The 22628-nt window shown below is 52.3% G+C and overlaps 1 protein-coding gene across 1 annotated transcript; it reads right to left on the minus strand.

Annotated features, from left to right (window-relative positions):
- Positions 1-4871: 4871 nt before the first annotated feature.
- KRT74 (keratin 74) lies at positions 4872-11580 on the minus strand. Its single transcript, XM_012763127.3, has 9 exons — positions 11110-11580; positions 10246-10460; positions 9731-9791; positions 9131-9226; positions 8451-8615; positions 7736-7861; positions 6113-6333; positions 5643-5677; positions 4872-5148 (listed from the first exon to the last, which is right to left on the minus strand). Exons 1-9 carry the CDS (start codon positions 11578-11580, stop codon positions 4952-4954), a joined length of 1587 nt encoding a protein of 528 aa, XP_012618581.2. The 3' UTR covers positions 4872-4951.
- Positions 11581-22628: the final 11048 nt, after the last annotated feature.

The raw sequence follows: 22628 nt of genomic DNA on the forward strand, positions 1-22628 counted from the left end.
TTTACCTGTTGTGCACATTTCATATGATTGGAATCATATACTATGCGACCCTTTTTGTTTGGCTTCTTTCACTTAGCATAATGTTCTTGAGGATCATCCACATTGTAGCATATATCAATAAGTCATTCCTTTGTATAGCTGAATAATATTCCATTGTGAGAATATACCACAATTATTTATCTATTTGTTGATGGACATTTGAGCTGTTTCCAGCTTGGGCTACTGTGAATAGTGCTGCTATGCACATGTGTGTGCAAGTATTTGTTTGAGCACCTGTTTTCAATTCTTTTGTAATATATCTAGGAGTGGAATTTCTGGATCATATGGCAATCTTTTTTTATTTTAGCGTATTATGGAGGTACAAATGTTAAGGTTACTTATATTGCCCATGCCCCCCTCCCCCCTCGAGTAAGAGCTTCAAGCATGTCCATCCCCCAAACATTGCACATCTTACTCATCGTGGTTGTATATACCCATCCCCTCCTCCCTCCTCCCACCCTCCCAACACCCAATAAATGCTACTCCTATATGTCCACTTAGGTGTTGATCCGTTAATACCAATTTGCTGGTGAGTACATGTGGTGCTGATTTTTCCATTCTTGAGATATTTCACATTTAGTAGAATGAAAAGCAATATGGAGATACCTCAAAGCGATATGAGTAGATCTACCATTTGATCCAGCAATTCCACTACTGGGCATCTACCCCAAAGATCAAAAGTCACTTTATGAAAAATACACCTGCACTTGAATGTTTATAGCAGCACAATTCACAATTGCAAAGCTATGGAAACAACCCAAGTGCCCATCAATTCATGAGTGGATTAATAAAATGTGGTGTATGTATACCATGGAATACTACTCAGCTTTAAGAAACAACAGTGATATAGCACCTCTTGTATATTCCTGGATACAGCTAGAACCCATATGGCAATTTTGTTTAACACTTTGAGTAACTGCCAAACTTTTCAACAGTGGCTGAACAATTTTACATTCCCACCAGCAATGTATGAGCGTTTCAATTTCTCCATGACCTCACCAACATTTGCTATTTTCTGTTAATTTTTTTTTTTTTTTTTTTTTTTTTTTGAGACAGAGTCTCACTCTGTTGCCTGGGCTAGAGTGCCGTGGTGTCAGCCTAGCTCACAGCAACCTCAGACTCCCGGGCTCAAGTGATCCTCCTGCCTCAGCCTCCTGAGTAGCTGGGACTACAGGCATGTACCACCATGTCCGGCTAATTTTTTCTATATATATTTTTAGTTGTCCAGCTAATTTCTTTCTATTTTTAGTAGAGACAGGGGTCTTGCTCTTGCTCAGGCTGGTTTCAAATGCCTGACCTTGAGTGATCATCTTGCCTCGGCCTCCCAGAGTGCTAGGATTACAGGTGTGAGCCACTGCACCCGGCCTTTTCTGTTATTTTTTTATTATAGTCATCCTAGTGGGTGTAAACTGATACCTAGTTATGGCCTTGATTTGTGTTTCTCTAATCAATCATGTCAAGCATCTTTCCATGTGCTTGTTGGCCATTTGTATATTTTCTTTAGCGAAAAGTCCATTAAAGTTCTTTGCCCATTTTTATTTGTTTGTTTATTGTTGAGTTATAAGAGCACTTTATATATTCTGGACACTAGACCCTTATCAAATATATGATTTGCAAATATTTTCTCTCATTCTGTAGATTGTCTTTTCACTTTCCTCATGATGTCCTTTAATGTATGGAAGCTTTTGACTTTTATGAAGTCATTTTATTTTCTCTTTTGTTACTTATGCTTTTGGTGCCATAGCTAAGAATCCATTGCCAAATCCAGGTCATGAAGCTTCACCTCTATATTTTCTTCTAAGAGTTTTATGGTTTTAGCTCTTATGTTTAGGTTATTGATTCATTTTGATTGATTTTTACATGTAGTGTGAAATAAAACTCCAACTGCATTCTTTGGCGTGTGGACAGCTGATTGTCCCAGTCTTGGCATCCTTGTCCAAATGGACATAGACTCAAAGGGTTGAAATGAACCATGACCTCTGGCCCTGCCTCCGTGGTCTCCCTTCTTGGGTTTCAAAGGAATCTTAAACTGGGTCCTGAAGCAAGAGCACCGTCACTGCTGTGCACTTCTCAGGGCCTTTATAAATCCCAGAAGGCAAACAATCTCTCCATTTCTCATGCGGATAGTTGCAGCTAGCAAGGCTATTCCTTCTGCCCTCCTCAAGGCCCCAGCAAAGGACACATTTTGTCACGACCATGTAGCCTCTGGCCCTTTGTCCATGCATCCAGAGCCGGTGCAGCACGCGGACCTTGCACCCAGCACAGCGGGGCAGGTGTGTCCCACGGTCACAGGCAGACCTGCACAGCGGGCTCAGCAGTGACTTCACAAAGGCTCGTGTGTTCCTCTAACAGCTGTTTCAGCTTGTGTGTGGGTCCCATTCACCTCAGCCTCTCTTCCTGGGTCTCTCACTGGGAATGTGATCTTTGGGAAGAGGCAGAGCCTCAGGGCTGGAAAGGGCCTTAGGGATGGGTGATTTAGGGGCTCTTAACCTGAGTGCATGACCCAGAGAGTCCATGGATGGGCTGTGGGGGTCTGTGACAACCTGTGAACCTCTGAGCATGCAGACATGACTCTGTGTATTTTCAGGGAAAAAGACTCATCTCTCTCATCAGATCTCAAAAGGGCCTATGACCCACAAGGTTAAGAACCACAGAGTGTAACAGGTGACTGGTTAGTGGCAGAGCTGGAATGGAACCCCCAGAAGTCCCAGGACACCGGTCAGTACCCACATGGGATAGCACTGACATCAGAAGAGGCATTTGGGCAGAAGGCCCACCACACGCCTGGGCTCTTGTGCTTCCCATGGTTTATCGCAGCTGCCACATGCAGCAGAGGACCCCCTGCACGCGTGGAAGCCACAGTGTGGACAACGGAAGTGGCTGCTTGGGTCCAGAGGTCTCACCCTCCCAAGGCACTTCAGTGTCCTGAGGCCTGTAGAGACTAACATCTCTGGGCGCACCTGTGACACAAGACCAAAATTGGAAAGCTGCCAAGAGGGCTGAATTCTGCCAGCCAAAGCTGAGGGGCTTGGAAATCCATCCAGCCCACTGCAGGCTGAGCCTCTCTAATCCAGTCTGAAATCCAAGATGCTCCTAAACCCAAAACTACAAGAGCACCGACATGACAGCACAAGTGGGAAATTCCACACCTCACCTTGTGTGTAGGATTGTAGTCAAAACTTTGTTTCATGCCCAAAATTATTAAAAATACTATATAAAATTACCTTTCTGCTATATGTATAATGTGGATATGAAATGTAAATGAATTTTGTGTTTATACTTGGGTCTCATCCCCAAGATATCTCATTATGGATATGCAAATATTCCAAAATCCGAAAAAAATTCAAATCAGAAATACTTCTGATCCTATGCATTTCGTATAAGGGATCCTTAACCTGTTCCAATTTCGGAAAATCTGAGATGTCCTACCTCCCACCAAATAAGCATACAAAGGCGGTGTCCAACCTACTAGGATGGCTCCCTGTAGGAGTCTACGTGCCCATCTTTCTGGTTATTTGATTAAACTCTCCTCCTCCTCCAGAAAGCCTTCCTTGCTTAGCCTCTCCACTCCTGTCACTTCTCAGCATTGTGCTGGGCTGCCCTTTGCTGATTTGTGCAGTGCGTTTGTGTCTGTCCCCGCAACCCGAGGTTGCCTTCAGAGCAGCCCCTTCCTGGGCGGCCTCCAGCTTCTGCTTAAGGCTCATTCGCACTTTTTGGGGAGTGGTGGGGGCACATCGTCATCAGAGGGTGGAACATTTGGAGGGACTGATAGACTGACAGTGCACCTCTGACATCACTCAAGGGCAGTTTATTGAATATGCAGCAGAAATTCAGAGTCTTTAATTCAAGCAAAGGAGGAACTAGGTGTCGCTGTCTTAGGAATATTTACACCATGAGCCACGACATCTAGGCCTGGTGGTACCTACAGAGACAGAGGACCAAGCTCCACTCATGGAACTCAGCTCACGGCAACAGAAATTGACAGTCAGAAGCTATGCAGGACACAGCCCCAGAGAGAGGACCAAAGACAAATCCCATACCCAAAGTCCTGGCTAAAGGCAAGGTAATTATGCTGCTCTCATCGAAAAGGACTGTGAGCTAGATGTCCCCTTTGGTAAAGCGGCAGTGACGTGCCCTAGCAAGAGCAGAGACCTGGAGTCAGCCCAGCCTGACACTGGCATGTAGGTGATGACGGGGGCCAGTTCCGCAGCCTCTCAGGGGATCAAGCTCCCTGTCTGTTCCAAGGATGCCAATCACATCTTCTTTGCAGAATTGGGACAGAACTAGAGGCAATGCATGTGCCTGGCACACAGTAAGGTGCTTGACAAATGGTGGTAGCTATCACTGACAATAAAGGAGGTGGGTAGGTGACACCAGGTGGCAAAAAATCCTCAATTCTCCCTTACTTGGCTTTGTGAATTTGGGTGCAGCTGGAGGTCCAGTGTACACTCGTCTCCTAAGGAATGGAGTTGTCCTGCAGAGTCAGTTCTGGTGGGCAGGTAAAGGCTGTCTGACTTCTCACCTCCTGGTGGCAGGTCTCATGTTGGCCCTGCCAGGCCAGCAGGGGCAGCAAAACTCTCAGACACCTGCTAACTTGGCCTAAGCATGGAATGAACCATCCCCACCCCCTCTTCTCTCCCTCCTTCTCTGTCTCTAGGGACGATCACAGCTTCCTCCACGCCAAGAAGGCGATTATGGCTTGTGCCTCCAAAGCAAGGAAAACGAGAAGTCACATATCCACACAGGACCTACAGTGTCAATCAGAACTGAGAGTAAGATTAGCCATGATGCGGAGAGTCGAATGTGCTATAGACAGTTTTAAAACTCAGGGACCAAGGATTGGACGTGGCGGACATGTGCAGTGGCGAAGTCATCTCTTCTTCCAGGTGCTGAGGTGGGTAGGGCCGTGGGCCTACCGGGTGGCTTTCCTGGCTGGGGCGCTGGCCGGGGTGCTCTTGCCCTGGGAGTCCTTGAGGTCTCCCCCTCGCGCCCCTTTGGTCTTGATCTGCCCGCTTCGGGTGCTGCTAGAGCTGCCCACCACCCCGCTGGCCCCAAGGTCAGCACCCGAGGAGCTGGGGTGGTAGCCGTAGCTGCTGCTGCTGATGACGGCTGAGGAGGAAGGGCCAAGAGCATGGGAAGGGGACGGTGTCAATCAGGGGGTGACAGATGGCTCCAGTAACTGCTGTCCCCAGGGCTTCCTCTAACCTGACACCCTATTCTGTCCCCACAAGTGCCCTCAGCCGTCAAGAAACACAACGAGGAGGGGTTGGGACCCCATGATGTGCCAGACTCTGTGTGAGGTGGGGACCACATAGGACAGACATGGCCCTGCCCTCCTGGAGATCCTGGGAAAGTCCGTACTCCCAATCCTTTCCCCAGATGGCACTGCCCCGGGGGACAGACAGGAAGGGAAAGGGGTGGGCATGATCTCAGTCTCTGCTCCTACAGGACTGAATGGGAATAGCTTTCCTATGGGGCCAGAGAACCCTCCCTAGACAGGACAGAAACTTCTGGATGGGGAGACAATGAATGGAGGTGGCACACTGTGTCCCAGAGTCCCCAGCTTTCCCACCCCAACCATCTCTCACGACGGGAATACTCACAGATGCTCACAGAGGATGGATTCTCACCAGACATCCTGCAAGGCAGAAAGTTAGAGAAGGACGACAGCTCAGGGAGCGTCTGGATTCAGCTAGACTGTGATGGGCTCCTGCTTTACATGCACACCATGTTAACCCAGCCATACAGCATCCCGTAAGCCGGAGGTTATAACTTCCATTTTACAGATGAGAAAGTACGAGGCATGAGATGTTAGGTGATTCACTGGGGCATACAGATGGCATGTGGCAGGGCCGGTAGCTACCCCCAGGCTGCCTGAGTCGGCTTTCGGCACAGTGCTACACAGCCACCACGCTTTGTGGCTCGTCAGACAACCCCTTGCAGGAGGTGCAGCTGAGCTCACCAGTCAGACCCCGCATTCCTTGCTCAAATGGTCACCAGCCTGTTGCTCTCACCTTCCAGCTCCCAAGTGGTCCCTCCGCCCCTTCTCCCAGTGTCCCCTCGCCCCGCCCACCTGCACTCCTCGCCCTCCAGCAGCTTCCTGTAGGTGGCGATCTCCACGTCCAGGGCCAGCTTTAAGCCCATGAGCTCCTGGTACTCGCGCAGCATCCGCGCCAGCTCCTCCTTGGCCTGCTGCAGGGCGGCCTCCAGCTCGTCCAGCTTGGCCCGGGCGTCCTTCAGGGCATTGTCGCCCCGCTGCTCGGCATCGGCGATGGCCGTCTCCAGGTTGGCGCACTGAAGGGCAAAGAATGGAGAAACCATCAGAACAGAAAATAATTTCTCGATCTACAGATTAAGCAGAGCAACCTCCTCACATTACAGACAGGACCCAGAGTGACAACAAGGAAGAGCTGCAAAGCCAATGCCAGAACCCGGCCTCCCTATTTTCTATTGCAGGTGGACACTCAGAGGTGTTGTCATGGGAAGCCACGGAGCTATGGCATTTTAGGAGTGCAGGAAGAGACACCAATGTCTGCAAGGTTGGGTAGTGCCTGGGGCCGGAGGAGGCACCAACGTCTACAGATTCAGAATACCCCAGGTCCAGGAGAACCATGCCTGTTACCCCAGCAAGGACGCCCCCGGGCAGCATGCCACGGGCCCCACTGCCATCAGGTTCCTGCTGCAGGATGTCTCCCCAGTGGCCACCCTCCCCACCTGTTGGCATCCAGAGTGAGTGCTTCTGGACTCTTCCAACACTCTGTGGGAAGGGTCTGTCTGAACGCTCCCACGTCTGGCCTGAATGGGTGAGGGAGCCTTCCCTTAGAGTAGGAGGTTACGGCCCTAAACTGTAGGCGCAACCTCCGACACTGGACTCTGATGAACTTCCAGGGCACTCCCATGCCAGGTACTAAAGGGAAGAGAAATGGTCCTCGGAGAACTTGCATATCAGCCAAATGTAGTCTTGAAGCTGTGCCTGGGTCCCTACATTGCATGGTGGGCCGTGGAGCACAGGGAGGAGCTTGGGCTGGGATTTTCCAGTTCGCCAATTCTATCACTCTCAGAATCAACCTGGCTCTTAGGGAGGTCACAGGTCCAGAATCATCTCCCCACTGACACAGTGTTTAAGACTTGCTGCTTTCAGCTAAGACAGAGTCCCCTAGCTAGAATGGAAATGGTGCCATGGCACAGGGCGTGGGAGCCAGTAGGGCTTCATCTGCTGCTGTGTCCCTCAGTCACCAGGACCGTGCCCCACCACCCTGAGGGTGGGAACATTATGTGGCCACAGAGGGACCTGACACACACCCCTGCACCCCACACGTGTCCCATGTTCTGTGGGAGGAGGGGCACAGGGCCTTCCCTCCAAAAGGACACCTGAAGGGGATGTGGGGCAGGTTTGCTGCACACAGGAAAAGGCTGAGAAAGAGGAAACCAGGTTCCAATCCTGGCCTGCTCCTCTCTCCAGCCCAGCTGCTTATGTGCAAGCTGCAGAGTCAGAGCAACAGGCCCGAGGCTCGTCCTGACCACGAGCAGGGGCCCAGCTCCTGCAGGGGGACCAAGGCAAGAGGAAGAGGGGCTGAGGATGGCCTGGGCCCCTAAGCCAGGCCAGAGGCATTTGCTTGTTCCTAAAAGGTGGGCCCACTTCTGCACCCCAGAGGATGGCGTTGAGCCTTGGGGTTCTCTGTTGGGTGCTGCCCACCTGCTTCTTCACATTCCCGATCTCACACCGCAGCCTCTGGATGAGCCGGTTCAGCTCCGACATCTCATTCTTCGTGTGTTTGAGGTCGTCGCCGTGCCGGCTGGCCGCCAGCTGCAGCTCCTGCATCTGGTCTCCCAGGGACAGGAAGTTGGTGATGAGACAAGGTCGGGGATGAACCACACCTGCCATCCCTGCCGTTGGTGGGATGCAATGGACCGGAAAAGGAGCCCCGAGCAGGGCCCTGGAACATGTCCAGGTCAAGGGTTTCCTCCCTGGTGGCCCCAAAGGGTTTTACCCCAAAGCATAGCTCCACTCCTCAGGATAGTCCTAGACTCCTCTCCCTTTGGGAAGTCTCCCCATGGCTCAGAAAAGAGCTCAGGGCTTCTTCTCTCCTCCCACCCCCCGAGTCCATCCACAGCTGCTCTTCCCCTCCCTACAGCAACACACCCCAATCCCCGCAAATGTCATTGTTCTATGGTGGGAACACCTCACTTTGTCCTCCATCAGGGGACTGCCCGTTCCTCTCCGTGGGACACATGCATCCATACCACTCTCATGACTTATCTGTGATAGCCATCTCTGCCGAGAATGCTGTATGGGCAGAGTGTGGTTGAACCCTTGGTGAAGACCACTCTTCCCTTCAGCACAGAGCTGTCTCCTGCACTCTGGTGGGGGTGACCCTCCCCAGGGACGGAGGGCACTGCCCAGTGCCAACCTTGGTCTGGTACAGCGCCTCAGCCTCAGCCTTGCTCTTCAGGGCGATGTCCTCATAGTGGACACGGACCTCGTCGATGATGCTGTCGAGGTCCAGGTCCCGGTTGTTGTCCATGGACAGGATGATGGAGGTCTCGCTGGCGTGAGTTTGGATCTGGGCGATCTCCTGCGTTGAGAAATGAGGACAGAGTCAGAGCACCCTGGCGTCCTTCCTGTGCCCAGCGGGCTTCTGGGCCCGTGGTCCCTGGCAGAATGGGTCACCAGGGTCCACAGGCCAAAGTGGGGAGAAGAAGTGCCCGCTGGGGACTGTCTGCAGGGCCGAGGGAGAGCACACATAGCAGCAGACTGCAGGAGGCAGCACAGCCGGCATAAGAATGCGTTTCCCGCAATTTCATAGAATCCAGGATCTACACGTTGGTAGGATCTCACTGGGTCATTTCTTTCTGCCTGTGGGCAAGGCCACTGCTGAGGTTCAGCTCAGTTGCCTGCCACATGTATGGCCTCCAGGGATCAGAACCCTGTACCTCCCCAGTCTCCTAGTGCAGGGTCTTACACCCTTCCGTCCAAACATCTCTTGTTGTGCTGATCCTAGACCTCCCCGACTGGCCTTTCCTGGGAGAGCCAGGTGAAGCCCCAGCTGGAAAGAGGCAGGGTGGGGGTGGGGCATAGGAGTGTCCTCACCGCGTCGTGCAGGCACTTGAGGAACTTGATGTCTTTGTCCAGAGAGTCCACTTTGGCCTGGAGCTCCACCTTGGCAGCGTAGGCTGCATCTGCGTCCTGCCGAGGGGCGCCCAGAGCCACCAGTCAGTACAGCCACTGTCCCATCAGCAGCCCTGGCCCTGCCCTCATCCCCAAAGCCATCTGATTTTTGCTCTCAAACAGAAGCATAGTGATGAATAGTTGATTCATCAGTATTGATTTTCTCTCAACTCACTGAACCTTTGGGAATAGCGAAGGGGAACGGGGCTCTGTGCTTCCTTGCTTCCTCGGCTATGCCTGGAGAACACGATGCCCAGAGAGGTAAGGAAACCCTACTGGTTTTCCCAAGTCACACAGGACCAGAGTTTCCCAATTCTCGGATCAGAATTCTCTTCTGTCTATCTGTGTCCTTTTCCCAGGTGTGTGTCCTTCCTCTCCACCTTGCTCCACCTCGCTGGGGACCAGGACTTTGACTCCACCCTCATCAGGCACCGGCCCCTCCCCAGCAGCCTGGGCTTAAGTCCTGGGACAGTTGTTGAGGATGGGGGTGCCAGGGATACCAGATACTCTTCTCTCCCTCACCTTCTTGAGCACCACGAACTCATTCTCGGCTGCTGTGCGCCGGTTAATCTCCACCTCATATCTGTGGGCGGGGAGAGAAGATGGCAGAGGCTCAGCCCCCTTGGCCTAGGAACCTCCTCCTCCTGCTGGCTGGGGAAGTGCTCTGGATGCAGAGAGCCCAGCAGGGTCTCTGGGTGAGCACTAAGGCGCTCGCTCGTGGCAGGAGTAAGATGTCCTGGGTGGCCTCACTTGCATCCCTCTCCCTGCATCCTAGGAAAATGCCCAGGCACCTACAGGGCACCCCAAACCAGCAACTGAACCTTTCAGTGGGTCAGCGAGCGCAGGAACTTCTCCCTATCACCCAGGCAGGACATTCTCATCAAACAGAGTAGGGCTTTCCCACAACAAGAGAAGGGGATTCGAGCTCCTGACCCTAGAGCTTGCTCCTGCCCCTTCTAAACAAAAAAAATGGCACAAAGATAGGAGAGCCCAGAGCCGCTGAGAACATGACCTGTGCCCTTGGTGGGGACACTCACCTCTTCTTGTAGTCCTCCACCTGGTCCCTCATGCTTCTGAGCTCCGAGTCCAGCCTCACCCTGTCCGCAGACAGCGTCTCCAGCTGCTTGCGCAGGTTGCTGATGTAGCCCTCGAGGATGGGCTCCAGGTTCTTCTTGCAGTTGCTCAGGTCCAGCTGCTGCAGCAGCTCCCACTTGGTCTCCAGCACCTGGTTCTGCTGCTCCAGGAACCGCACCTGGAACCCAAATGGACAGACACCTGGAACCATAATGGATGCTGTCATGCCCCATGGACATGCACCATTGACTCCCCACATTAAATAGATTTTTATAAAATCATTTTGCTCAAGTCCTGACTCTCCACCCTTGGTACCCCATGCAACCTAGACCCTATACAAGTGCTCATTCCACAGCCTTCAGGACAACCAGTCGTTGAAAACTTACTGAAGACGAAGACTCCACAGCTTGCTTCTATTGCTTGACCCTGGTCCCAGGAGATGTTCTTCCTGATGTCTCAGCTAAGTGTTTCTGCCTGTACCAGAGCCCTTCCCTCTGAATAGTGCTGGGTTCTAATAGCCCTTCATGTTCTTTGGAGACCTGGAAGCCATCCAGCTGTCCTCCAGAATCCTATCTCTCTTTCTCAAGGTGGGGGGACCCTTTCCACAGCTTCCCACCCTTCTCTGCAAAATCCCCAAAGCAGGCAACACATGCATTTCTCCCTCTGCTCTACCCAGCTCGCGGATCTCTTCTCTTGCACTGCCGATCAGGGTGCCTTCCCGAGGCCCAGCTCCACCTTTCCACGATCAATGCCCAGTGCATTCCGAGGCAGCAGGGAAATTGCTCAGACCTCACGAGACTGCCTTCTCCTCCTCCTGTGCAACTCACCTTGTCAATGAAGGAGGCAAACTTGTTGTTCAGAGCCTTGATCTGCTCCCGCTCCTGCGTGCGCACTTTCTGGATCTCGGGGTCCAGCTCCACGTTGAGGGGGGCCAGGAGGCTCTTGTTGACTGTGACCTGGTGGATGCCTCCAGGCGGGCACACGGATGGACACGCTAGCCCCAGGGCCACACTGCCAAACATGCTGCCAGCAAAGCCACTGGCCCGGCCCCCTCCATACCCAGAGCCATGCCCGAAGCCGTAACCTCCAGCCCGACCACTGCCACCAGCCACGTTAATAGAAATTTGTCGATTCCCTCCCAAGTTGTAGAGGCTCCGACTGCTGAATCCAGCCCCAGCCCCTTTGCTAGCTGTGCGGTAGGAGGCCAGGCTGCCCACAGCCTTCCGCGGCAGCACTGCTGAGTGCACGCTGAAGTTGCCCTTGTCGCCCCCGGACTTGATGTTGAGTTGCCGACTCATGGTGGGAGAGATGAAGTTGACAGAGCTAGAGAAAAGCAGTCGCCAAGGGACAGAGAACACACTGATGGGGCAACCAGAGCGCTGCCTCCTTTTATCCTTGCTGAGCCAGGGTCACCGGAAAAGGGCGTCTCTCCACTATCTCCTTTCCCTACTGAAGGTCCAGGGCCGTGGGCAATTTGAAGAACAGAGATCTCCAAGCCCTTTGCAGCAACAAAGCCCTTCTGATAGCGAGTGGAATATGCTGGTCTTGCAGACTGGAGTGGGCTAATTTGGGGTTTATCTGTGTTCCCTAATTAGGGACCTGGGAGTTATCCCCTGCACAGATCTCCTGGCTGTATTTCTCTAGTGCTGCCTCCTTTTTATTTATCTCTCAGCAAGGAACAAGGTAAATATCCGGCTCTACCCAGAGAGGGCTCATCTGAAAACCCCAGGTTTCACGCCAAAAGGAACCATCTCCCTGTGACACAGACTTGCTGGGGAGCTGTGGGGTTTATGCCAGAGAATAGGGGACCTGGAGAGGGGATGATTCTTCTTGGGAAGAAATCTTCAAAGATCTGGATCCAAGAAAGAAGCAGCAGAGTTCCCTCTCTGGGCTGTGACAAGGACCACAGCTGCCCAGCAATGGAACGGAGCCCAGGAAAGAAGTGGGGATGACCACATGGCATCTGCCTGGCCCCCAGCAGGGATATGCCTGGGGCTTTCTGTACTGGGCAGGGCCTGGGTTGCGGTGACCTTCAAGTTACCTTTCCAACCGTGAGGACCTTTTCAGGCAGGTGACATTTCCTCCAGTTGGATTTTTCTCTCCTGTATCAGCTTGTCTTTTCAGGCTCTGTGGGGAAACAGCCTGTGGCTGAAGTCACCAAGGGACAGGAACCCCTGAGTTTCCCTCCCACATTCAGGGTGGGCTGTTCTGCCAATCTTCTTAATACTTCAGGGAGCCACCCAATTTGGGGACAGCCCTTTATTGCTCAGGTAGTCCTGGTAGAGTGGAATGTTAAAAATTATTTCAAAACTCTGAATCTTGTAGCTGCCCTGAGGCAGGGCTCCAAGCACTTCCTGTAACTAAATTGGGAGGCCTTGGCCTGTTCCAATCAGGCAGGGGGTGGCAGACAGCTGCTCCCACTACTAGGGAAGGACAAGGAAGATGAGCCTGGTGATGAGGGAGGCTGAAGCCTGGGACCTTCCTCAGAGGACCTCTCCCTTTGCAGAGGGAGCCCCAAGGCTGCGGTGAAAGGTCCTTCTTCAGGGACCCTGTCTCCCAGCATTCCTGGCAGGGCCTAGCCTGGAGCCCGGGAGAGCATAATTGAGTGGTTGCTTTGGTTTTCTAGGCCAGATTGCAAGACCAGCAGCAGATACAAAGTTAACTGGGGTGCTACCCCGGACTCTGGGTTTGTCTCCCTCCCATGCTGATGTGTGAATGTCAACAGATGGTGCCAGTTCCTTGACCTAGGGGTGACCATGATATGGTCCAGGCCCCGGGAAGGCTGCAGACCAATGGGAGGAATCTACACAAAGAAGTTAATCCAGGGCCAAAGCTACAGAATAATAAAAACGCATTATGAGCAACAGGTCAAAGATGTGCTGAGTAGTGGCTAAATCCAGGTTTGTAGGGACCTCCAGAAGATTGGGCTGAAATTCCAAGCAGGGCTCATCAATGGCACTGGCTCAAAGCAGAGGCTCAGAGGTGGTGGGGCTTGAAGCACTACTGATAGGAGCAGTAGCAGCAGCGGCAGCAAGAACATCAGCTGTCGTAATAGCGACAGTAGTAACACAAAGAGTTAAGTCTTCTTGCTCACTTTGCATGCACCAGGCCTTGCACCAAGCACTACACAGGTTATCTAATTTAACCCTCACATTACTGATTTCATTTATAGTTGAAGAAACTGAGGTTTAAAGATATTAAGGAACTTGCCCAAAGTCACTCAGCTAGTAAGTCGGAGCTGGGCCTGGAATCCAAGTGCATCTGGATTCAAAGTCCACGTTCCTGACTATTGTGTCATGTGCCAGAGGTGCACGTTCGTGGCAAAGATGCAACGACTTTCTGACGTTGCCATGGGGCTGGGTCCCTCGTGTCTGTGTTTCTATTGTGATTTGGAGACAAGGATGCCATGAAGAGAAGGGGGATTGCCACTGATCTAGGGGCTTGTGTAAGATTAGACGCCACAGTAAGGATGGGCAGAGGAAGGAAGAGCCTCAGTTTCATGAGGGGCTATGCTATTCTAGAATCCCCAGTAGCTGACTCTTCACTGCAGGGCTCCCATGGGGAAGTAAGCGTAGTTCTGGTTATCTGAGCCTCCTGGGCCAGGCTTTGCACCACCACAGCCTGGCTGAGTGTGAGCCCCAATCTGATAGGAGAGCTGGACCTCTTACTGGGAACCCCAACAAAAGGGCATTTACAAAACAGAAAAGAAAGGCACAAGGCTGGATATTCAAGGCTGGGGAAGACTTAGGATCAATGAAAAGCAGGTTTTCAGATGCCCATAGAAATGCTACGAATCAGACGAGCCCACCATGCTCAGAAGTGACGGGCTGGGCAGGGCCAGGCCTAGAGCAGGGGGCCCGGCACCCTTTGTATCCATCCAGAAACATTTCCTGGGTGCCTCCAACAAACATGCCCTGTACTGGAGACAGCCAGTAAGGGTCTGACGACAGGGATGGGGTGGAGATGGTGGAGGCAGAGTGGAATTTCCTGACAACAGTGCCCTGATGGTGGCCACACAGAAGCGCCCCTCCTAATTGGTTCCTAGGAAACTTAATTGCTGGGGAATTTTCTCTGACCCACTCAGCTGGATCTCTGAGAGTTCCAACACTACGGGGCTGGATACCCTGTAATTAGTCATCACACTGCACACCCCGGTCCCTGAGTTCATTGGCCTAATGAGTGTCCCCAGGCCTGAGGAAATCAGTTCACTTGGTAAGGATAACATTGAGCACCTTCTGTGTGCACAACCCTGTGCTAAACGTTGAGAGACGTGCCTAGGCACTCCCTCTCCCCTCCAGGAAGTTAACTGAACTGGAGAAGACAAAATAGAAACACATGGAAGTTGTTTTGCTATTGTTAGTGTTGCGGTTTTAACTCTGTATGTCTGTATTGGATTATGTGCTTGCACGGGTGACTCAGACAAGCTGTTATTGAAATTCTGATGTTTTTTAAAGACAGAATAAAAAAACGCATGAAAATCTGCTTTTTGTTTACCATAAGTCTTCTCCAGACTTGAATAAAAAAACAGAATAAATGAGAGGTTGGGCTCTGGGTGGGGGTTGGGAACGGGCAGGGGCACACTGCATCCCCGAGGCCGTGAGAAGTGGGTGGATGCAGGGGAAGCAGTGACATGGGAGGCAGAGATGGAGGTAAAGATGGAGGAGCAACCCTGGAGGGTCCTCTTCTCTCTGCAGACAGTGTACAATCCTACAAGGATCCTGAAAAGACGGACATTCACGGTGCCCATGCTTTAGGTTAAAGAATAGGCCTCGTGTTGCAGGAGGAGAGCTAGGGGGATACAGGGCAGCCAGGGAGCCTGAGGAGCTCAGTCCATTGTGCCACAATCTGCCACTGTCTTCCTGGAGGGTAAGAATCCCATTCTGCAAAGCATGTCGCCCCAGAAGGAAACAAAAAGTAGTGCCAGGAGTAATCCCAACCGTGCATAACCAAAGCCATGTCTGTATGGTTTGCTGATGGATAAAGAAAGTCATTTTCCTCTAGCCCTTTGGCCTCTGACTGCTCCTGCGCACAGAACAACAGTCGAGGGACCCAGATTCTGTAGATCGAGTTCATTCATGGAGAGAGGAAGAAGCTTGAAATACTAGTGAGCTAATTTGGGGGTGACAAGACTTGGGGACAAATCATGGCACCCTAGCACTGGCAAAGACCTGAAACTGAGTTCTCTGATTTCCCTTTTTCAAAAATGAACTCAGTTCAGAAACTTAACACTCTCTGCCTGTCTGAACCGGTTTGAAAGGAGCCTGTTTTTCCATCCTTGTCCAAAGTTAGCCAGCTCAGACAACGGAGCCTGTCTGCTTCCCTCCCTTTCTCTCCACGCCCTCTCCCACCCTCTCTCATCCTCTCCCACGCTCTCCACCTTCCCGACATGAAATCCTGGGTTCCTGTAGTACCGAGTCTGAGAGCAGGTGGGTTCAGCACCTGAGAGGGCTGCAGAACCCAATGCTGCTCCAGGGCTCTAGACACAGGCTGGGGGCCAAGTAGAGAGGACGTGAGAGTGAAGCAGAAAGTTCTGTGTTCACGAAAAGGAGAGGGAGAAACTCTGAGCACAAAGGAAGAGGGAATGTGTCCCAGACAGGACAACTGGGAGAATCCAAGTACCACTTAGTAGGGTGATCAACTATCCCAGTTGGCCCAGGCTGAGGGGCTTTCCAGGACTGTCAATGATACAATCTGGACAGTTCTGGAAAAACCCAGCTAGCTGATCACCCGAACATCACCCTCCACATTGCAGAGAGAGTACCAGACTCTCCAGGAGATGTAGGATTCACTGAAGTCCCATCTACCCAAGTCTGTAAAACTTAAAACTTTCAAGCAGTCACTGGCCTGTCCCCACCACTACGAGTCCCCCTGTCCCCTTACACACACTCGTGCAAATAGGAAATCCTCAGATTAGTAGAGAAGACAGGCAGCTGGATGGCAGCAATGTAAATTCAGTTCCAGTCACAGTTACTAAATGCCTACTGTATCACAGGCACTGTGCTCAGAGACATCCCAGACAGGCAGCCAACACGGTCAAAATTCCCAGTTCTAGGTGCCTCGTGAGTGTAGGAGACATGGTGCAATAAGCCTCCAAGCCTTAAAAACCTAGCAGAGGATGCTTAGTGACCTGAAATCTTATAGTGGCTCCTTTGTCATTGCTAGTTTCATGGAACTTTCTACCTGCACTTCTCCAGATAAACGTGGAGGAGCCAGTCTCTGCAAAACCCTTCTCTGAGCCTAGAGCCTTCTCTACTTCCTCTTCCCAGCATTAGCGTTTCCTTCCTCCTCTCTGCTGCAGCCCGGCTCAGCTGGGGCGTGTCCTACCCCTCCCTCATCAAGAGAGAAGCATCAGAGAGGTTTAAACAAGTGGTTGCCGGGCCCATGCAGGGCCTTTATGCCAACGAGATAAAGCGCCCCTTCCTCTGGGCAGATCAGCCCTTTGCCAGAATGCACAGTTGGATTCCAGCCCCTACTTGCCCCTCACCATGCCCTAGTGTGGGCACCACCTGCACGTCCCTCCCAGAGATGCCCTGGTAGCTTGCCTAAACCTCCAAGTAGGCTGGTGTTGCATGGGTGAGTTGAGCCTCTGGTCAGAACTCTCCCTCCTGGCCAGGCATGTTGGCTCACACCTGTAATCCTAACACTCTGGGACACCAAGGCAGGAGGATTGCTTGAGGTTGAGAGTTCGAAACCAGCCACAGCAAGAGTGAGACCCTGTCTCCACTAAAAATAGAAAAATTAGCTGGGCATGGTGGCACATGCCTGTGGTCCCAGCCATTCGGGAGGCTGAAGCAGGAGGATCATTTGAGTCCAGGAGTTTGAGCTTGCTGTGAGCTAGGCTGACGCCATGGCACTTTAGCGTGGGTGACAGAGTGAGACTCTGTCTCAAAACAAAAACAAAAAACCTCTCACTCCTGCACAAAGGAGGGTCACAAAATCTCCTGGCTGCCTTCTGAGCTGTTGCCTGCTCCCCAGGGCTGTCTGGGCTCTGTCTTCCAGTTCTGTGTCTTTTCCTCTCTGAGCCCCCAGGGGAACATGATGGTCCCCCAGCTTCCACCATCCCAGCACCACTGGGACTCTGTCTGCTGGGAAGTCTCCTCCACCCGCTGTCCTCTGTCCTCTGGCTTAGGCATCTGCCAACTAGTTTTCTCCTTCCCAGCCTGAGGGTCCCTCTGCCCTCGGCACATTCTGGGTTGTGTCTTCAGAGTGCCCATTCTTGTTTCTTCCTCTTCGTACTCGGGCTCCTAAGGCTTTTAAGACTAGACAGGCCCCTAGCTCTCCTGTAGATCAATCACCCTTTAGCTCTCTTTCTCTCCTTTTTTTTTTCCTTTTTTTTTTTTTATTAAAAGAAAAAGCTCTCCAAACTCTGCAGCCCCACCCACTGCCGACCTAGTCATCACAGGAAGCTTTTCTCCTGGCTTGAAGGCACAGGTATGTCAGGACAAGAACCGTCTTGCTCTGGGAAGGATACATTTCTTCCATTCGTTCACTTTAAAATTCCGCCAGAATCCCATCTGGGTATATCCATCTACCTCCTTCCCTCCGGCCCCTCTGCCCCCAACCACTCCTGGAGGAAGTTTGTATGGTATTTTCTGACCTCAGCCCCTTTCTTGCATGGTTCTCTTTTGAAAGAGAACAGAGAGGCTGAGGGGAAGTGCTCAATCTTTTGATCTTGACTGTAATGCTGGAGATCCCACACGCCTCTTCCTCTGCCCGTTTGCAAAGCAAACAAGCCACCTGTGCAGTGGCTGTAATTAAGCCCATCATCGCTAATGACATGCTCTCTATCTCCCATCACCGAGCATTGCACAGCCCGTCCAAACAGGAAGCAGAAGCCCATCCCCACCCGTCCCTAGCACACCTGCTGGGCCAGGCCCCCCTGTGCACATTATCGCCGAGCCCACTGGGCTCTCTCTGGGCCCTCAGGAGGGAGCTGAGGGGGGACAGGAGAAGGGGACAAACTCCCAGCAGGCAGAGGCACTAGGGCCTGGATCACCATAGAGACGATGTGGGAATTGGGAGGAAAAAAACCCGAAAAGTAGAACATTAAGAAAGAAATACAAGAAATAAAAAGTGGCTGCTTTTGGAAAAGGATCCAGAAAAGGCTGGGGCTGTGGGGGAATAGGTCAGACCTGAGGGGAGGGGCTAAAAACAGAATGGAGGGAGGATGAACCCCGAGGCCAGAGGCCAGAGGGCGGAGGGGAGGGTTACCTGCTGGATATAGAGAACCCCCTCCCTGCTGTGGGGTGAGGGGCCTGAGCACCACCCTCCAGGATGCGAACCGGCCGTGGAATGAGGGGCTTGGTTATAGAGTGAGCTCCTCCATCTGGAGCTGAGACCACAGCCAAACCCCTTTGGAAAGTTCTGTCCACCCTCCCTGGCAGAGAAGGAGGCAGGAGACATTGGCACCAGGAGACCAAGTCCCCACCTCCCCAGTGTCATGGGTCCCCACTGAGGCAGATGGACTTTTATGGCTGGGCTACCAGGTGTGACTTGTAGCTGTGGATTCAGGGGGCGCAGACCCAAGAGTGGGGGAGAATGGCGCACCACGGGGAGCAAGCCGTCTGGAAGTCAGAGTGGTGACCACAGGGACAGGGCACATTGGCTCCCAGCTGAGAGAAGAGGAAGAGGGGCAGTGTGGAGCCAGGGTGGGGGCTGCATGTCACAAAAGGGGGCCAAGGAGAGGGCTTGGTGGAACCAGCAGCCATGGAGAGAAGCTTCTAGAAAAGGATGTGGGCTGGGAGGGCCCAGGAGGATGCTATGGGACTGGAATGCCGGCGTACCTCAGGTGTGCGATGAGCTTCCTGTGCTCAGTCCCTGGACTGAGCTTTTTGCACGTTTTAACTCATTTCATCCTCACACCAACTCTGTGAGGTTAATACTCTTATTTTTCCCACTTTACAAATGAGGAAACAAAAGAGCAGAGAAACTGAGTTGCCCAAGTCACAGTTAAAAGTGGCAAAAGAAACAAACCAACGAAAGGATTCAGGTCCATGCCTGGCCCGCTGCAAAGTGTGAGTCCTTCCGCACTGGACCGCTTCCAAGGCCCCATCCAGCCCCAGTCCACCACAGGGTGGCTCAGGTCTCCAGCTGTGAGCAGCTTGAATCTAGCACTTGGTGCTATATCTGGAGTTCCACAAAGAAAGATCTGGAATGCCTGAGAGCTGGGGCTAAAAGGAGTAGCTCAGCCTTCTGGAGGTTGGTGGATTGGAAGCAAGAAGGAGGGATTTCCGTGATAAGCCTCTAAAGAGGAGGTCAGGGGAGGAGGGCTGGAGAAGGGGATGGCAGGAGGTTTGCAGGAGAAGAGGGCGCCTCAACGTCTCTGCTGGTCCTGGAAGCATTTGCCGAATGTGAATGTGAGGATGGAGGGACAGTGCCAAATGGGTGTCCTTCGTGCAGTTGTCACTCTGAAGGTGGCAGAAGTGGTGGAGGCTCTGGAAGGGAGATTGGAGGCAGCTGGCAAAGGGCAGCTCAAACCCAGGCCAGCTGCCAAATGGACCTACGAAGTCCTTAGGAAGCTCCCTATCTCCAGCAATGCATGTCCCTTTTACCTTCTCCTCCAGAAAGCCTTCCTGGGTTGCCTGGGTTCAGCTCTGATGCCTGTCTTCCTTCCTTCCCTGTGGCTGTGCCTTGCCAGTACCTCCATGCCTGCATCATCCACTGAGAGAGAAAGAAAGAATTCTTGGAGGACCCTCCCCACAGCCAGGGCAGGGGCTTGCACACGGGGCAGTGGGGCTTGGGGAAGGAGAATCTCGCTGAGTGATGGGGGCTTTCACGCCCAGGACCTCTGGATCAGTGACAGGATTCTCAGGCACGCATTGAGGAAGAGCCATCTGAGGCCCTGGGTTGTCTAACTGGAGGTGAGGAGGCTCAGGTGGCAGCAGCCCCTGCCTGGGAGGCAGGAGCCAGGGCCTGGGCAACACGGAGGCTGGCGCCAGCCTGGGCATGCCAGGGAGTGAAACGGCATCTCCTCCCACTGGCAGCTGTGTGCGGGGGGGGGGGGGGGGGGGCGGGGGGGGAGTCTGTCTAGGAGCATCCCACACCCTCCCGCTGCAGGGAGGAGACTCCTCCACCACCGCAGGGTCAGAAGGTGCAGTACCTGGAGCTGATGGCAGAGGGCAGTATGTGCACAAAATAGAGGCACCAAGAAGTTTGGGGTGGTTTTTTGCCCTGCATGGAAATGAGCAATTGGTGACTAGATGTGAACGTGCTTTGGTGAATAGGCCCAGTGCCCCTCACTTAGTCCATGTCTGCCAGCGCTCTGCTGCTGATCCACACCCCTCGGATGGGAACCGGTGCGCACTGGCAAGCACAGAAATATTCAATGTTAAATAATGATTATAGCAGTGAACGTCTGTTCTGGGCTACACACTGTATTCCAGGCACTGTTTTACTTCCATTGTCTCTTTCCATATTCTCAGGTCCCCTTGGAGGTGGGCTCTTTGACAGGAAAGGAGCTGTCAAATCTGCGAGTATAGACTCCAGAATCAGACTTGGGTTCAATTCCCAACACTGCCATTTACTAAGCAGGTGACATTTGGTGAATTATTTAAACCATCCGAGCCTTAATATCCTCACAGGTGAAATGGAAATGATAATAATAGCACCTTATAACAATAATACATAGGTAGTAGGGAGAATTAATCGAGTTGCCAGACATGAAGTACTTAGAAGAGTTATAGAGAGCGCTCAGTAAAGCCTAGCTTGTCCTAAACCTACTTGATAAGGGTAGGATCTTGCAGAAGGTCACTACTGATCATGAGAAGAGCCAGAATTTGAAGCCAGGTATTTGACTATCTGGCCAGAATGTGAGAGCTGGGGTGACCACTTCCCTGACAGTCCTGGCTTTGCCAGTTGTCCAAGGGTCCAGTTTAGCATTTATTTCTCTCAAAAGTGTCCCCATTGGGTGATAAATTATATAAACTGCACACACATGAAGGCATATAAAACACAAATTAACATGATGTGTTTCATCATTTGTATGCCAGGTCATCAAGACGTGTGTATGTGTGTACTGTGTATGTGTGTTTGTGTGTACATGCATATCTGTGTATGTATATATGCATGTACATGTGTACATGTGTGTGCATGTGTGTATGTGTGTGCGTGTGTGCCTGCATACGTGTGTGTGCGTGTGTTGTGTACATGTGTACATCTACGTTGAGCTCTTTTCCCCAGCGAATGCTGCGACTGAGCCGTGCTCTCCTGCAGCAAATGCACACTGAGCGCTAACTGTGAGCCAGACCCTGGACCCGGGGGATGGAATGAGAGCATGTGGGGGACTGGGGTGAGGGGACAGACATGTGGGCAGCTGACATGACACCTGGAAAATGAAGCACCAACTGAACACAGGTTTGGGGATGGTGCTGTGGGTGTGCAGGTCACCAGTCCAGACCCTGCTGGTCATCAGTGCTGTGACCCTGGACAGATGGCTCAGCCATCCGGGCCCCCATTTGCTTGCCTATAGAATGGGGGTGTGGGGGGAGGTGCTGGGCAGGCAGCACTAATATTTCTTCTCATTTAGTGCTTGATGTCATGATGGTTCCAGCTGCAGGGACCAGACTCCACAGGAAGATGCGAGGTGGCACTTCAGCCAGGCCACAAAGAGCCAGTAGGCTTTCAATAAACAGGCAACGGACACCTGAGGTTGAGAAAATGATATTGCAAAGGCCCACGAGTGTGAAAAGTCTGGCGTGCTGGGGAGAAGCTGGAGTGTAAGGTAGCGAGTGGCGGGGGAGGAGAAGGGGTCACAGACTCTGCCGCCTCAGATGGGCTCATGCTTAACACATGGTCTTGCTCTTAAGGATTTTGCTCAAATCATCTGTGCTAACTGACTCTGAGAAACTAAGATGCTCACAGAAACACACACACACATGCCTAAAAGAGCACCCGTGAATCCTTAGCTCTTACCTCGCTGAACTTTTCTTTGGAGCAGTTAACATACTCGACATCATATTGTATGTTGCTCTGTTAGGTGTGCATTTTTGCTCCCCCCTCTAGACTATAAGCTGTGCGAGGGCAGGGTCTGTGCCAGTTTTGTTTATCCCAGTATCCCCAGTGTCTGACCGATGCCTGGCTCACTAAATGTTTGTTAAATGAGCCACTACTTCATGTACACAATAGCTTCAGATGCACCCATGAGCACACATACACAGGCCTCATGTGCGAGGGTGGAAAAGAAATTGGTGAGAAGAGGAAACAGGGCCATCGTGGGGGAACAAGACTGGGTGGTAGGTGTCAGGAGAGGAAGGAGGTGAGGAAAGGAGGGGACAGCCACTCCAAGCTGGGCAGTGAGCGTGGAGACCGAGGGCTCCTCGAGAACCAGAGCAGGAAGCCATGCCGAAGC

The sequence above is a fragment of the Microcebus murinus genome, chromosome 10 (genome assembly GCF_040939455.1).
Source record: "Microcebus murinus isolate Inina chromosome 10, M.murinus_Inina_mat1.0, whole genome shotgun sequence".
In the NCBI taxonomy this organism is placed as follows: domain Eukaryota; kingdom Metazoa; phylum Chordata; class Mammalia; order Primates; family Cheirogaleidae; genus Microcebus; species Microcebus murinus.

Excerpts from the sequence above, each read along its gene's own strand:
- KRT74 (XM_012763127.3), bottom strand. The coding sequence starts at position 11,580 with ATGAGTCGGCAACTCAACATCAAGTCCGGGGGCGACAAGGGCAACTTC. Across the intron at positions 6,334-7,735 it reads TCGGGAATGTGAAGAAGCAG|TGCGCCAACCTGGAGACGGC; the intron begins GTGGGCAGCACC and ends TTTGCCCTTCAG. Across the intron at positions 5,678-6,112 it reads CTGGAGGGCGAGGAGTGCAG|GATGTCTGGTGAGAATCCAT; the intron begins GTGGGCGGGGCG and ends TCTGCCTTGCAG.